The sequence below is a fragment of the Schistocerca piceifrons genome, chromosome 8 (assembly GCF_021461385.2).
Source record: "Schistocerca piceifrons isolate TAMUIC-IGC-003096 chromosome 8, iqSchPice1.1, whole genome shotgun sequence".
NCBI lineage: Eukaryota > Metazoa > Arthropoda > Insecta > Orthoptera > Acrididae > Schistocerca > Schistocerca piceifrons.
In genome coordinates, this window is record NC_060145.1 from 173,079,060 (window position 1) to 173,093,577 (window position 14,518).

At 39.9% G+C, this 14,518-nt stretch overlaps 1 protein-coding gene across 1 annotated transcript in view; it reads right to left on the bottom strand.

Moving 5' to 3' along the window:
- Nucleotides 1-2,529: 2,529 nt before the first annotated feature.
- Nucleotides 2,530-14,518, bottom strand: part of LOC124711688 (coiled-coil domain-containing protein 86) — a 49,791-nt gene continuing 37,802 nt past the window's right edge. Inside the window, exons 2-3 of the mRNA XM_047241887.1 lie at nt 2,915-3,119; nt 2,530-2,830 (exon numbers count right to left, since the gene is read on the bottom strand). Coding sequence (XP_047097843.1) covers nt 2,741-2,830; nt 2,915-3,119 — 295 coding nt within the window. The 3' untranslated portion in view covers nt 2,530-2,740. The remainder of the gene's footprint in view (nt 2,831-2,914; nt 3,120-14,518) is intronic.

Genomic DNA, 14,518 nt, shown 5'->3' on the forward strand with positions numbered 1-14,518 from the left:
GTTCAGCCCTCTGCCATTGGCTGTCTTTCTACATTGTGTGAGGACTTGTCATGTTACAAGCACAGACCTTGCCCAAAGATGATGGCAGGTTACAGCTTGACAAACTGGATGATTACAAGAATGAGTGCTTGAGATTGGGGTTGCGGCCCCAAAACTGATCACAAAGAATGAGATATATGCAAATAAAATAAAAACTATAAAGTGGAGCTATCCAAATTCTATTATAAAAAAATCTACTACTAAAAGCTTGACGATTATATGATGCTGTGCTTGACACGATTGACATCTGGCTGTTTCAGTAGTGTCAGTAATCAGTTTTTAAAAATTGTTTTAATTACTTTGGGAAGTCACTTATGAAGGTAAAACATGAATTAGAATATTAAATCTAAGGAATTTTCAAAAAAATTGCAGGTTTTACTCTTGTGAAAAGTGGATCAGCTGATAGGTGTTATTCCTGCACTTTGGTGGTCAATATTTGGAAAAGGCTGGGTGATACAGGAAGATTTCTGCTAGATTACATCATGTCAGACAGCAACTCCGAAATCAGATACTGGATAGTAAGGCATACCCATGAGCAAATATAGACTCAGGTCACAATGTTGTAGTGATGAAGAGTAGGCTGAAGTTTATGAGATTAGTCAGGAAGAATCAATATGCAAAGTGGGATACAGAAGTACTACGGATCCACTGTTGAATGCAGAGGAGAGAGCCGACAGGTGGAAAGAGTACATTGAAGGCCTCTACGAGGGGGAAGATTTGTCTGATGTGATAGAAGAAGAAACAGGAGTCAATTTAGAAGAGATATGGGATCCAGTATCAGCATCAAAAATTAAGAGAGCCTTGGAGGACTTAAGATCAAATAAGGCAGAAGGGATAGATAACAGTCCATCAGAATTTCTAAAATCATTGGGGGAAGTGCCAACAAAATGGCGTGTAGGATGTATGAGTCGAGAGACATACTATCTGACTATCGGAAAAATATCATCTACACAATTTCGAAGACTGCAAGAGCTGACAAGCGAGAGAATTATCACACAATCAGCTTAATAACTCATGCATCCAAGTTGCTGACAAGAATAATATACAGAAGAATGGGAAAGACAATTGAAGATGTGTTATATGATGATCAGTTTGATTATAGGAAAGGTAAAGGCACCAGAGAGGCTATTCTGACGTGGTCGATAATGCAAGTTAGACTAGAGAAAAATCAAGACATGTTCATACGATTTGTCGACCTGGAAAAAGCGTTTGACATGGTCAAATGGTGCAAGATGTTTGAAATTCTGAGAAAAACAGGGGTACGCTATAGGGAGAGATGGGTAATATACAATATGTACAAGAGCCAAAAGGGGATAATAAGAGTGGACGACCAAGAATGAAGTGCTCAGATTAAAAAGGCTGTAAGAGAAGGATGTAGCCTTTCGCCCTTACTGTTCAATCTGTATATCGAAGAAGTAATGGTGAAAATGAAAGAAAGGTCCCAGAGTGGAATTAAAATTCCAGGTGAAAGGATATCAATGATATGATTCACTGATGACATTTACTATCTTGAGTGAAAGTGAAGAAGAACTATACAACCTCCTGAATAGAATGAACAGTCTAATGAGTACATAATTTGGATTGAGAGTAAACTGAAGAAAGTAATGAGAAGTTGCAGGAATGAGAACAGCGAGATACTTAACTTCAGGACTGATGGTCACATAGTACATGAAGTTAAGGAATACTAGTACCTAGGCAGCAAAATAACCAATGAGGGATGGAGCAAGAAGGACATCAAAAGCAGACTAGCAGTGGCAAAAAGGGCATTCCTGGCCAAGAGAAGTCTGTTGCTGTCAAACATACGCCTTATTTCTGTGAATGTACATTTGGAGCACAGCACTGTATGGTAGTGAAACATGGACCGTGGGAAAACCGGAACAGAGAATCAAAACATTTGTGACATGTGCAACAGACATATGTTGAAAATTAGGTGGACTGATAAGGTAAGGAATGAGGATTTGCACTGAATCGGAAAGGAAAAGAGTATGTGGAAAACACTGACAATGAGAAGTGTCAGGATGATAGGACATCTGTTACGACATCAGGGAATTACTTTCATGATACTAGAGGATCTGAAGAGTGCAAAAAGTATAGAGCAATACGGGGATTGGAATACATTAAGCAAACAATTGAGGACGTAGGTTGCAAGTGCTACTCTGAGATGAAGAGGTTGGCACAGGAGAGGAATTCGTGGTGGGCCACATCTAACCAGTCAGAAGACAGATGACTCAAAAAAAAAAAGCCTTTGCTGAAGAAAAGAATTTATTAAAATTAAAGCAAATGAAAACAACAACTCAGTATGCAATTTATTTTCTGTATCACTAAGATGTGTCATGCTTCTTCAGTTATGCTTCTAGTTATTTTTACTGATTTTTTTTTATTGTTTCATTACCAAATAAAACAAAGATTTTTTAATCCACATACCAAGTACATCTCACACAGACATTAAAAGTTGTATACTGATGTGAAATTTTATTTTAAAAATGAAACTTTAAATAAAAATATCATTTTATTGAATATAACAACAGGATTTACAACTTAAGTATTTGCTGACTCCTCATAGCCAGGCCAACACCCCAATACTTGGAGCACTGCAGACACGTCGTCGTCGTCGTCATCGTCATCATCATCATTTTCATCATCATCGTTTATCAGCATCATCTTCATATGCACTACAGCATATAAAAGTTACGGGGGGGTATTAATGTTTCATTAACTCTGTTGTGTCTCTTTTTTCTATCTTCCTAAGAAGCTTCTTCTTCATCTTCTTTATTTTGGCTGTGTTCTTGATCTGAAAAATTCGTGTTCCATTAAATTTATTTAAATTACAATAGAAGAGTGCAACTACAAGTTACATCTCAAGTTAGAATCTTACCACTTGGACTACTTCAGATTTCCTTCTGTTTGCCTCCTGTCTTTCAAGATTAAGCTTCCGCCTCAGTTTCTTTGCTTTCTTTTCCTCCAAAAACTGTTCTTTGCGTGCTTTTGACAATTCTCTTGTTTGTTTGATAGACTCTTGTAATGCACGTCTCTTTTCAAGAGACAATTGCAGACCTCTGGTTTTCACAATAGATGAAGCTCTATTGAAACAAGTTAAATCACATTACCATGTGTGCGGTTTTTAAATTTTTTTTAAAAGAATTGAAATTAACTTAACCACTGCTGTATGAAAATTGAAGAAAATGAAATATTTATGCATACAAACTGCATTACTAGGAAAAAAATCTTTTTGAAACTTCGGGTCAGATTAAAACCTTATGCTGAGCCATTTCTCGAACCCGACACATTTTAATTCGGTAATACTAATAGCACTAATTGGTCCACAAAATCATTTTTAGTACATTGTTTGTACATATGATATAGGACAAAGGGTAAATGTAATTAAATGATGATTGCAGTAGTCATCGTAACTACGTACACCACATAATCAAAGTACATCATATTATGAAAAGCCCAGGATGCAATAACGACAATATTATGAAAAGGATAAATTGCTACTCACCTTATAGCGGAAATGATAAGTCACAGATAGACGCAACAAAAAGGGTGCTAAAAAATTAAGCTTTTGGCCAAAAAGCCTTCTTCTGAAGTAGACAAAACACACACACACACACACACACACACACACACACACACACACACACAAGTACAACTCTCACGTGTGATCAATGTCTCTAGCTACTGTGGCCAGACTATGGACTGAAATTTCACCTGATGGGAGAAGCAGTTTGGTATGGGTAGTTGGGGTAAGGTAAAAAAATGGGGTGGCAAGGGGAAGGAATAACAGAACAGGGGTGGGAAAAGGTGTAGTGCTGCTTGTGGGAGTGTGCAGGAACGTGGTGGAGCTGCCAGGTGTAGCAGCGAGGTTTGGGGGGAGGGGGTGGGGGGTAGAGAATAGGAAAACGACCAAGGTGGAACAGAAGGTTCTGTAGCACTGGAGTGTAGCAGATATTGCACAGAGAGTTCTCACATGTGAAATTCAGAAAAGCTGATACTGGTAGGAAAGATCCAGATTGTGTTGACTTTGAAGCAGTCATTGGAGTGAAGTACATCATTTTAGCCAGCATGTTCAATAACTGGGTCATCTAGATGTCTCTCTGCCACAGTTTGGCAGTGGCCATTCATGCAGACAAACAGCTTGTTAGTTGTCACGCTCAAGTAAAAAACAGCACACAGTTTGCAGCTTAATTTGTAGAGGAAATGACTGCTTTCACAGGTAGCTCTGCATTTGTTGGGATGGGTTCTGCCTGTGACTGGGCTGGAGTTGGTGGTGGTAGGAAGATGTATGGGACAGGTGATGCATCCAGGTCTATTGAAGGGATATAAGCCATGAGGCAAGGTTTGGGAGCAAGGTTATGGCTTATGTTTGGTGAGCAGTAGAAGACCACTGTGGGTGGGGCGGGAAGGAGGATAGTTGGTATGGTTTTGACTAACTCTTGTGTCCTGAAATGAGGAATCCTACGCACTATCCTTCCTACTTATAACAGCTTTTCTAAACTGCACTGCTGGGAATTCTCCTGGTAATATATCCTATGTTCCCGTAACCCTCTGGTCTCAACTTTCACTAGTCCCGGTCCTTCCCCTCTGCTCAAATCTACCGCCTACATCTAGCAGCCCTACCCTGTGCCCACTGTGTCCCTGTATACTTCCACAAGAAGCATTACACCTTCAACCATCCCCATCCAGCTACCCCTTTCCCTACTCACCCCAAGCCTCCTCCTTACCCCCTTCGGCCACACCTTTTTGCTTCTCTCATCAGGCAAAGTTGCAGTCCCTAGTCCAGCCAGAATGGCCAGAGACATTGGTCATGTGTGGATGAGTTGTGCTTGTGCGAATGTGTGTGGTTTCTATTTCAGAAGAATGCCTTTTGGTTGAAAGCTTAAATGTAACATAGTCTTTTCGTTGTGCCTGTCCCCAACCTAACATCTCTATACAGTGAGTAGCAATCTATTCATTTCATACTATTGTCCTGGACTTTCCATTGCTTGATTTTACATAATAATATAAACTGACATATTACACTGCTTGTACATATGACACCAATACTTATTATATGAGATTCGATGCTTAATACAGTTGAAGCAGGTTAAAATATAAAGTAACATAATACACAATTATTTAATTGGACAGATAAAAAAAAATGTACTCACCAAGTGGTGGCAGATCACACACATAAAACAACCTTCCTCTTCAACCTTTCTGACTGAAGGAGGAGCCACTGACTCCGAAAGCTTGTCTAATTACAACCCCCTTTTATGTGTATGTTCTGTCGCTGCTTGGAGAGTACAGTTGTTATCTATCAAATTAAATTACTTTGCCAAAAATTGATTGTTTTCATTATTATAATACATAATTAACTATTTTTGATTAATGATATTTACTTATTCAGATTTTCCAAAAAATCAGAGACAGTAGAAGCAACAGTCAAGAAAGAACTTTTTAACATTACCCAAAATGTAGTTCAAGTCAATGTGCATTTTAAGTAAGAGGTCACGTGTGGTTATATAATGGAACTCTAGTACGGTGCACTCTTCTTTCGCAGAGGTTTGTACTTATTGTGTCGGTGTTAAGCTTATGTCATGTTTATATGAGTGTAAATCATAATTAAGTTTCACAATGTTTTCTTTTTTAAGGTGCTCTCTTCCATAAAAATTAATATTTCAAAACATCTACAGGAACCCCTGATAAATCTTTTTCAGCACTTTAATTTTGTTTTTGAAATTGTGGAAATTCCCCAAAAAAAAAAAAAAAAAAAAAAAAAAAAAAAAAAAAAAAAAAAAAAAAAAAAAAAAAAAAAACTAATATTCCATGTACCAGTATTGACTGTATACTACCATGGTGCACTGTCATCATCAATAAGCAGCTCTTATTTTTAGTGAGAATCCTAACAGCATAAACACATGTAAGAGTATTGAGTATTTTATTGAGATTGATAAAGTGCATCGCCCACTTTAGACCTTTCTGTAAATGTATGCTTAAAATTTTTTGTAGGACTCACACTTGAGAAATTTTTTTCTTCAATGGTGGAAAAAGGGTTTGCAGGCTGGAAGTTTTGTATGGCGTGAAAGTTAACTGCAACAGTTTTTTCAGAATTTATGATGACACTATTGGTACTGAATCACTCTACTAAACGACACATAAACGATGTTCCATTTTCCTGCAGATTTTCCTCAGTGGGTGATTTACTTAGAATATTAGTGTTATCTGCAAAGACTACTGTGGTTCCATCATGTGTTAGTACACCACTGTATGGGGGCAAATGTTTATTGCTCAGCATATTTTGTGGAGGATAATAATATTTGTCATAGACCATTTCACACATATGTGCCAGGGTAGAAAGAGACCACAGTACCATTATCAAATCATTCGGTAGTGTGCTATCACAAAGTTGGACATATGAGCAAAAATTCAAATTTATTGGGATTTACATGCAAAGTGATGAAGCCTTGCATACTACAGAAGCATCCAAAAATAAATGCAACATATGAAAAGTCTGAATGAGGCATTTTAGAAAAGTACCAGGGGGTGGGTGGGTGGGAGGGGTGTATGGGACAAAACTACATGAAGTTGTATTCAGTACTGAACAGCGCAACAAAAAGAATGGGAGCCTGCAACAGTATTTTGAAAAGCATGCAAATAAAACAAAGTACTGGGATGAGGGTTTGCCCAAGCACACATTTTAAGAAGACTAAAAAGTAAGCTGCCCCTACAGATTAGTGACAAAAATGTGATCACGAGATGGAGAAATTTACATTTTTATTTGATGGAGGATGTCTGAAGCGCAGAGTCTGAAAGCTCATGCACCAACAATGCTCATGATGATCTGGCGAGTCTGCATACTTGAATCATAGGGGGGGTGGGGGGGGGGGGGGGAGTGCAACTCTCACTGCCACTGGTGTACATGGTGGAATGTGCTTTACCAGTCAGTCAGCAATGGAATGACCACTCTAAGACTATATGAAACAGAGAATAAAGCATACATGACTCCACAAACTCGACTGGCAAACAAGTGAAAAAGTTTGGTGTGAAAGTATAAGCTGCAAGCAAGTGGCCCAATGGACTGACCATCAGAAATGAGAGTGGAATAAATTCCGTACATAACTTGGGCAGTTTAATCATGGTAGATCAATGAAAGAAGAGTTATGTGATGAGTAAGCAAGCTGTGAAGTTAAGGAACAGAGGAAATTGACAGTAAATAGGAAAATAGGTGTACTAGCTGTTGTTATTCTGGATACGGGGGGAGTGGGGGGGGGGGGGGGGCAAAGAAAAGCACTGCCTCATGCAAATTATTCCAGCAAATCAGGAAACTGAGGGAAGTGAGAACCCTTCCTGTGAGCAGGATAAAAATAAATGGCACAGTTGGCACAAGGTTAAAGCCAGTGGTATTATGGACCATTTTAGAAATGAGTAGTGGGTATGTCACAGAGATCATGTTTTCAGTCACACTGGACAAGCAATCCATTTATTTAGGAAGTAGATTTTCTTATAGAGAAAGATGCAATAACCTGTTTCTCTTAAGCGAAGCTTAAGTTTCGATTCTGTTTGTTGTTCTCAGTACATTATTCCTGTATTGACTATTTTGACACACGAAATCCTTTATGTTTACAAGTTACTGAGAAAACTTCATGTCTGCTGTACAGTTTCAATATTTGAAGATTCTAATAATGCATCCTACAAAATTAACAGGTGTTTTAGGGCAGAGACGTTATTAGCAGTACCTTCAAACGACGAGGTCCTGGACACCCATACAGCACAGATGCCCGCCCTAGTGTCGTATTCTAAGGGCAGTGGTGGCAGATTGTACAACTACCATAGCACAGATGAGGGCTTGTGAGCCCAGATGTGTCAACACAAACTATTGCGAACTGGTTATTAATAGTGGGTCTACAGGCACACACAGCTCTAACCTGTCTTCCACTGATGCCACAGCACTGACATGCACAGCTCGACTGTTGCTGTCATAGGATCACTTGGAAGATAGAATGGCACACTGTGGTGTTCAGTGCTGAACCCAGATTCTGGTTCAAATGGCTCTGAGCACTATGGGACTTAACATCTGTGGTCATCAGTCCCCTAGAACTTAGAACTACTTAAACCTAACTAACCTAAGGACATCACACACATCCATGCCCGAGGCAGGATTCGAACCTGCGACCGTAGCGGTCACGCGGTTCCAGACTGAAGCGCCTTTAACCGCACAGCCACACTGGCTGGTCCCAGATTCTGCCTGCATACAAGTGATGGTCATTTGCAGGTACGATGTAGACTTGGTGAGCACTGTCTCATCGAGTGCATTTGTCCAACACACTGGTCCCACCCCAGGCCTCATGGTCTGCAGTGCAATAAGCTACAACTCTCATTCACCTTTAGTGGTTCTGGGGAGGACACTAATCAGCAACAAGAAGGTGATGTATTGTTCCAAGTGGATAGTGCTCACCCACACACTGCCCGTGAAACTCAATGTGCTCTGCAAGACGTGCAGCTCCTTCCCTGGCCAGCAGAATCTCCAGACCTGTCTCCCATTGAGTATGTGTGGAATATGACGGGATGAGAAGTAACTCGGGCAACTTGTCAACTGACAATTCTTACAGAACTACATGAGCAGGTTTGGCAGGTGTGGAATAAAGTATCCAAAGACAGTACTCGCCATCTGTACGATTGAGTGGGTGCCAGAGACAATGCCTGCATTGTCCCCCATGGAGGCTACGCCATGTACTAATATGGGTGTTTCGACCCACTTGTGCTACTGATCTGTAAACATAATCATTTCATGTTCTCCATATGCACTGTTGCAACAATAAATCTTAAGTGAACTAGAAACCTCTAAATGGTATACTAACTTTTTTTCCATCTTTATATTATGCTCAAAGCTACACACATATGACCACTTACTTTCAAATTTTTTAATTACCAGCAAAGCAGAAAATCCTTGTTCGCATAAATAGCATAATATAGCGCAAGGCAATAACTCAGATCTTGGTGCATGAAATCGGTTTTTTACACAACTGCTCAAGGGAATCGGATTCAAATGCATCCTTACAGTTTCCATTGAATGAGCTATCTTGGATTTCTTCTGCAACTTCTCCAGCATTAGTGCTAAAAGGGTTGAGAATCAGTTTTTGGTGTATGTTAGCTTCTGTTCTATCCTGGTAAGTAATGAATGAATTCATCAGCCAACATTTGCTGAGGTTTTCTTGTGCCGTTGCCCTAATTGTGTCATACTTTTTGTCATAAATGCGCGCTTTTAATGTAATTAATGCAGAATAGTTTTTTATTAGTTTTCTCTATCCATAACTTAAGTTTAAATAAAGGCACGAAGTTTATCTTCATAGATAAGTGTACTCGCCACATGTTGTAAATGTCTGTTTCCAGAATCTAGCAATTACAAGTTCCACTTATTCAAGTGTGTGGAAATATCCACAACATAAACCAAATGCGTCTGAGATGGCAGTTTAGAACATTTCTTTAGTAAGTCTTCCACTTTTTTTTCTCATCTTGAAACAACTCAACCTCTCCTCTGAGTTAATAATATAATCTTCCCAGCATCTTGACTTTCGACATGCAGCGAACTGCTGTGTAAAAGAGAAGGATCTTAAGGTAGGAGTCAATTTCAGTGCACAGAATGGCGTATATTTAAGGTGCTGCTTTTGACAACATTTACCATATTTATGGCCAAATTCATCGTATTATTGAGGAACGCGGGAAGAGTCTTTGAAGGTAGCGCCTGGCGACATATGATACAAATGCGTTGTCAATGCCGTACGAGTCTTCTGTTTTATTAGCGCCGCTGGAACGAATATGGTTGTGCTGGAGCGCCATTCGTTCATGTCACAAGCGACGCTACTGATGTTTTCTCCGATGACGCAAATCTTGTACCATGTTTCATTTTTTCAGATTCTCTAATTTACCTTTAAAGAATTGTGGTGGTCAGTCAAGAGAAATTAGGAAGGACCGCTTCGAAGTGGAATTTTAATTTCGCTGACACTGAGGAATTGTTCGTGAGAACGGCTGCACATTTAACGTACCGTACTGTTTTATGTCTCCATTAATCCGAATTTAATGTAACTACTATCGTATTTTCTCTTATGCGCCGTATCCGAAAATAAAACCGAAATACAATCGAATGTAAGCACAACATGCAAAAGTGTACGTATTGTGTATTTCTCGTAACAAAATAAATAACTAATATAATAACAAATAAATATACTTTGACTATGTTTATTTTTAATTGCATATCGCTATGTCATGCGGTATTCTCACTAGGTAGTCAATGAAATATATCTAACTGTTGTGAACTTTTTGTAAAACACACACACACACACACACACACACACAGGTATCCTGATGCCTATATTCGCTTTCATAATACTTAGTTTTGATTAAAAGAGTTTAACATAGAAAAATGTGTACTTACATCTTTTATGTAAGTCATAAATTGATGGGAATATCACGGGCTGACAGTCAGTGAACCTACAGATGCCGTCGAACCATTAAAGGCCAAACAAAATCAATGACACCACCGAGCAAGATAAAAGAAAGCGTTCGACTGACTGACTGACCGGCTCGTGCCATCCTGTCATATCGATCGTTACCCTCTCCCGGGCCATCAGCACCTGGCACCACTTAACTGGGCCGCGGCTTTGCACCGCCCGCGTAACAAGGAATTTATTATTTAAAACGACGTTTTAAATTTTTCGCAGACCATACTTAAGCTCTTGCTGACACTAAACCTACACGTCAACCTAAGCTACAGATTAGTCTGTCATCAAAACCTTCATTAAAAAGTGTCAATGACGACAAGCGCTGGTAAGAGCAGAATGACAGTACCCGATCGTTACTGTACCCACCACACCAATATGGACCAAGTAAATAACAAGAGCCAGGCCACTAGTCACAAGAACTAAACATTTTACAAACAAAATGCACAAACTAAATCTATAGCTGAAATATAAAATAAAAAATACTGAACGTGCCATCTGCACAAGGTATGGCGTCGGTGCCATCTGCACAAGGTATGGCGTCGAACTTCAAGTTATGTGTTATACTAGACTCCAAGTATACACCCTTTGAACCAAAACATTATGACCACAAGCCACTGCGAGATTGTATGCCACTTGGTGATGCTGCTGGCTTCTGAGGTGGTAATGAAGGTGTGCATACAGAGCAGAGGCAAATGGCAAATCATTCTAGTGATGACATGGGCTGCAAAAGGGGAAATCCACTGATGTCAGATTGTCGCAGCCCAGTGCCTGGGGGCAAGAAATTTGGAAACAGCGAAGTTAGTTGGTTGGTTGTTAATGTGCTACTGACATAAGCATCTATGGAAAGTGGTGGAAGGATTGTGAAATCACTAGTAGATTACAAGTTGTTGGACGTCCACACCTTACCACAGAAACTGGAGGTCACAGTTCACACTCTGTAAAAGCTGGATAGGCATATCTGACAAGATACAGAGTGCCATACTGGTGCAGGCAAAATGTTTTTTAGCACACCATTCATAGAGTTATCATGGAACAGGTAGAGGATTACCTGCTGTGAAACTCATGTTCAACAATGTCTGAACATTGTTGAACACTTGTTCAGCAGATGATCCTCTACGTGTTCATGTTAACCCTATGAAACTGTCAATTACAACTGCACTGGGCGTGGGATCATTGAGATTGGGCTGTAGAACAATGCAATGTGCCGTCTGATCTGACATATTACATTTCTTGTTATCAATGGTTATTTTTGGATATGCTGTCAATGGTCATGTTTGGATACATTGTCATACACGTGAATGGCTGCTTGAAACATGCATCATGCAATGACTGCAGGCCAGTTGGGGCAGTATTGTGCTATGAGGACATCCACCTAGGCTTCCATGGAACCTGTGGGAGTAAAAAAGTCACCATGACAGCTGTGGACTATGTGGACATTATTGCGTGCCACCTGCACCCCTTCATTTTTGATGTCTTCCATGATGGTGATGCCATCTCCCAAGTGGGACAACTGTCCATGTCAGAAGACGGAAGTGAACTCATAGCAATGTACACATGGGGACGATATCGGGTGGCAGCTCCGCACCCACAGGCCACTAGCCCGTAAATTATGGGAATTGCGTGATCCGTGCATAAACATCTGGTGCCACATACCTGCAGAAACCTTTCAAGGACTTGTTGAAGCCATTCCACATAGAACCCATGCTTCTTTATGTTCCAAGCATGGACAAACACAGTACTAAGCAGATGGTCATAATTGTTTTGGCTCACCAGTGTATAGTATGTGGGTCATTCCATGTGAAATTAACCAATAAAAGAATAAATTTGAACCTTGATGATTCAGACCTTTTTAATTTTTTGTCATTTTATTCTACCTATCAAAATAAACTGATGGAAAAAGGTCACAGCACCAAAAAACAATTAATGTAGAGCAATGAAATTTCGGGAATACATTTGTCTGGGTAACAGATTTAAATGATTAACATTGAAAGACAACAGGTTAATTTATTTATTTAATCGTATGGCTAGGCCCCCCCCCCCCCTCCCGTCGGGCAGACCATTCGCCGGGTGCCGGTCTTTCAATTTGACGCCACTTCGGCGACCTACAGTCGATGAGGATGATAGGATGATGATGAGGACAGCACAACACCTAGTTCCTGGGCAGAGAAAATTCCCCGACCCAGCCAGGAATCGAACCCAGGCTCAGAGGATTGACAATCCATCACGCTGACCATTCAGCTACCGGGGGCGGACAACAGGTTAATGTAAATACAGGATAAATCACTGCAAATGTGAAATGCTGATACAATAATAACCAGTGTAACCACCACCAGCATGCTTACAATACAGCGTGCATACAATGTGTTGTTCAGGTATCAGAAGTAAGTTTTTGGGATGGAGTTCCACGCCTGTTGCATTAGGTTAGTCAATACAGGGATAATTAAAGCTGTTTGTGGATGACACTGGAGTTATCGTCTGACGATGTCCCATATGTGCTCGATTGGAGACACATCTGGTGATGTCAACACAATGTAGGGCATTATCTTGTTGGAATACACCCCTAAAATATTGTTCACGAATGGCAGCACAACAGGTAGAACCACCAGATTGATGAACAAATTTGCAGTCAGGGTGCATGGGATAACCATACAAGTGCTCCTGGTGTCATACGAAATTGCACCTCAGACCATAGCTTAAGTTCAATAAGTCTACCACACAGATAGGTTGATTGTAGGCCCCAAACTGGCCGCCTCCTAACAAACACACAGCCATCACTGGCACTGAGGCAAAACCAGCTTTCATCAGAAAGCACATCAGACCTCCACCCTGTCATCTAATGAGCTCTCACACGACACCACTGAAGTCGCAGGTGGCAGTGGTATCAGTGGAATGCCCACTACACGGCTTCTGGCTCAGAGCTCTCTTTGAAGTAACTGATTTGTAACAGTCCATTGTTTCACTGTGGTGCCAACTGCTGTTTGAATTGCTGCTGCAGATTCAGCATGATGTGCCAGAACCACATGCCAAACAAGACAGTCTTCTCTCTCAGTAGAGTCTCATGGCCGTCTGTGGCCTGGTATTGTGACCATACATTCTCGTGACCAACACTGCCAGCAATCATGTGCAGTAGCAACTTTTGTGCCATGTCTTTTAGCAATTCACAGAAGGAACATACAGCTTCTCGTAGCCTTATTACATGACCTCAGTCAAACTGAGTGAGGTGCTGATAATGGTGTCTTTCTTGCCTTAAAGGCATTCTTGATTATTGTCAACTCACTACATCGAATCTCAGAGGTAACTAACACTCACGATAGTTTACGGCATGTATTTAAAGTAAATCTGATTTGCAACCTCACAGTGGTGCTACTAGCGTCACTCTTGTGCGACGTGCAAATTTGTTTCGATGTCCATTTTCATGTAGGAACACGCCCACCACCTTTCATTTATGTCGCGTAACTCCTTCTTGGTGTTGCGATTTTTTTTCTCGTAAGTGGGAGATAAAATCCAAAGTTAAAAATCATTGGGCATTTCACTTGTGAGTTAGTAACTTTTAAAGTTCCTGAAATTGTGTACTTTTTCCCCACATTTCAAAACCTTAAAATGGCCATGTCTCAACAAGTATTTGACACACAGACTTGAAATGTATACCATTTTATTCAGTTTATTATAGGTTTTAAAAATGTGTGCTGCTTGACCAAATTAATTAAAATGCTAAATTTTCCCAAACTAAAACCTTTTTAAATTATGAAAATTTCAAAATTGGAATAATGTTTTGTTTTGGAAAAAAATTATGTTAGTCATACACTATTTGTTAAGGTGTGTGACTAATTTCATGATGGTATTCTAAAGGGATCATATGGAAATTTATTTTACTGCTATTTGTATTGCTGACTATATCTCAACTGCAGTTGGTTTGCAAGCTGGTTCATTACACCATTGTTAAAATGATATTATTAAGTACTAATTAAGCACATTTCGCTTTACCATTTTAAAATCGT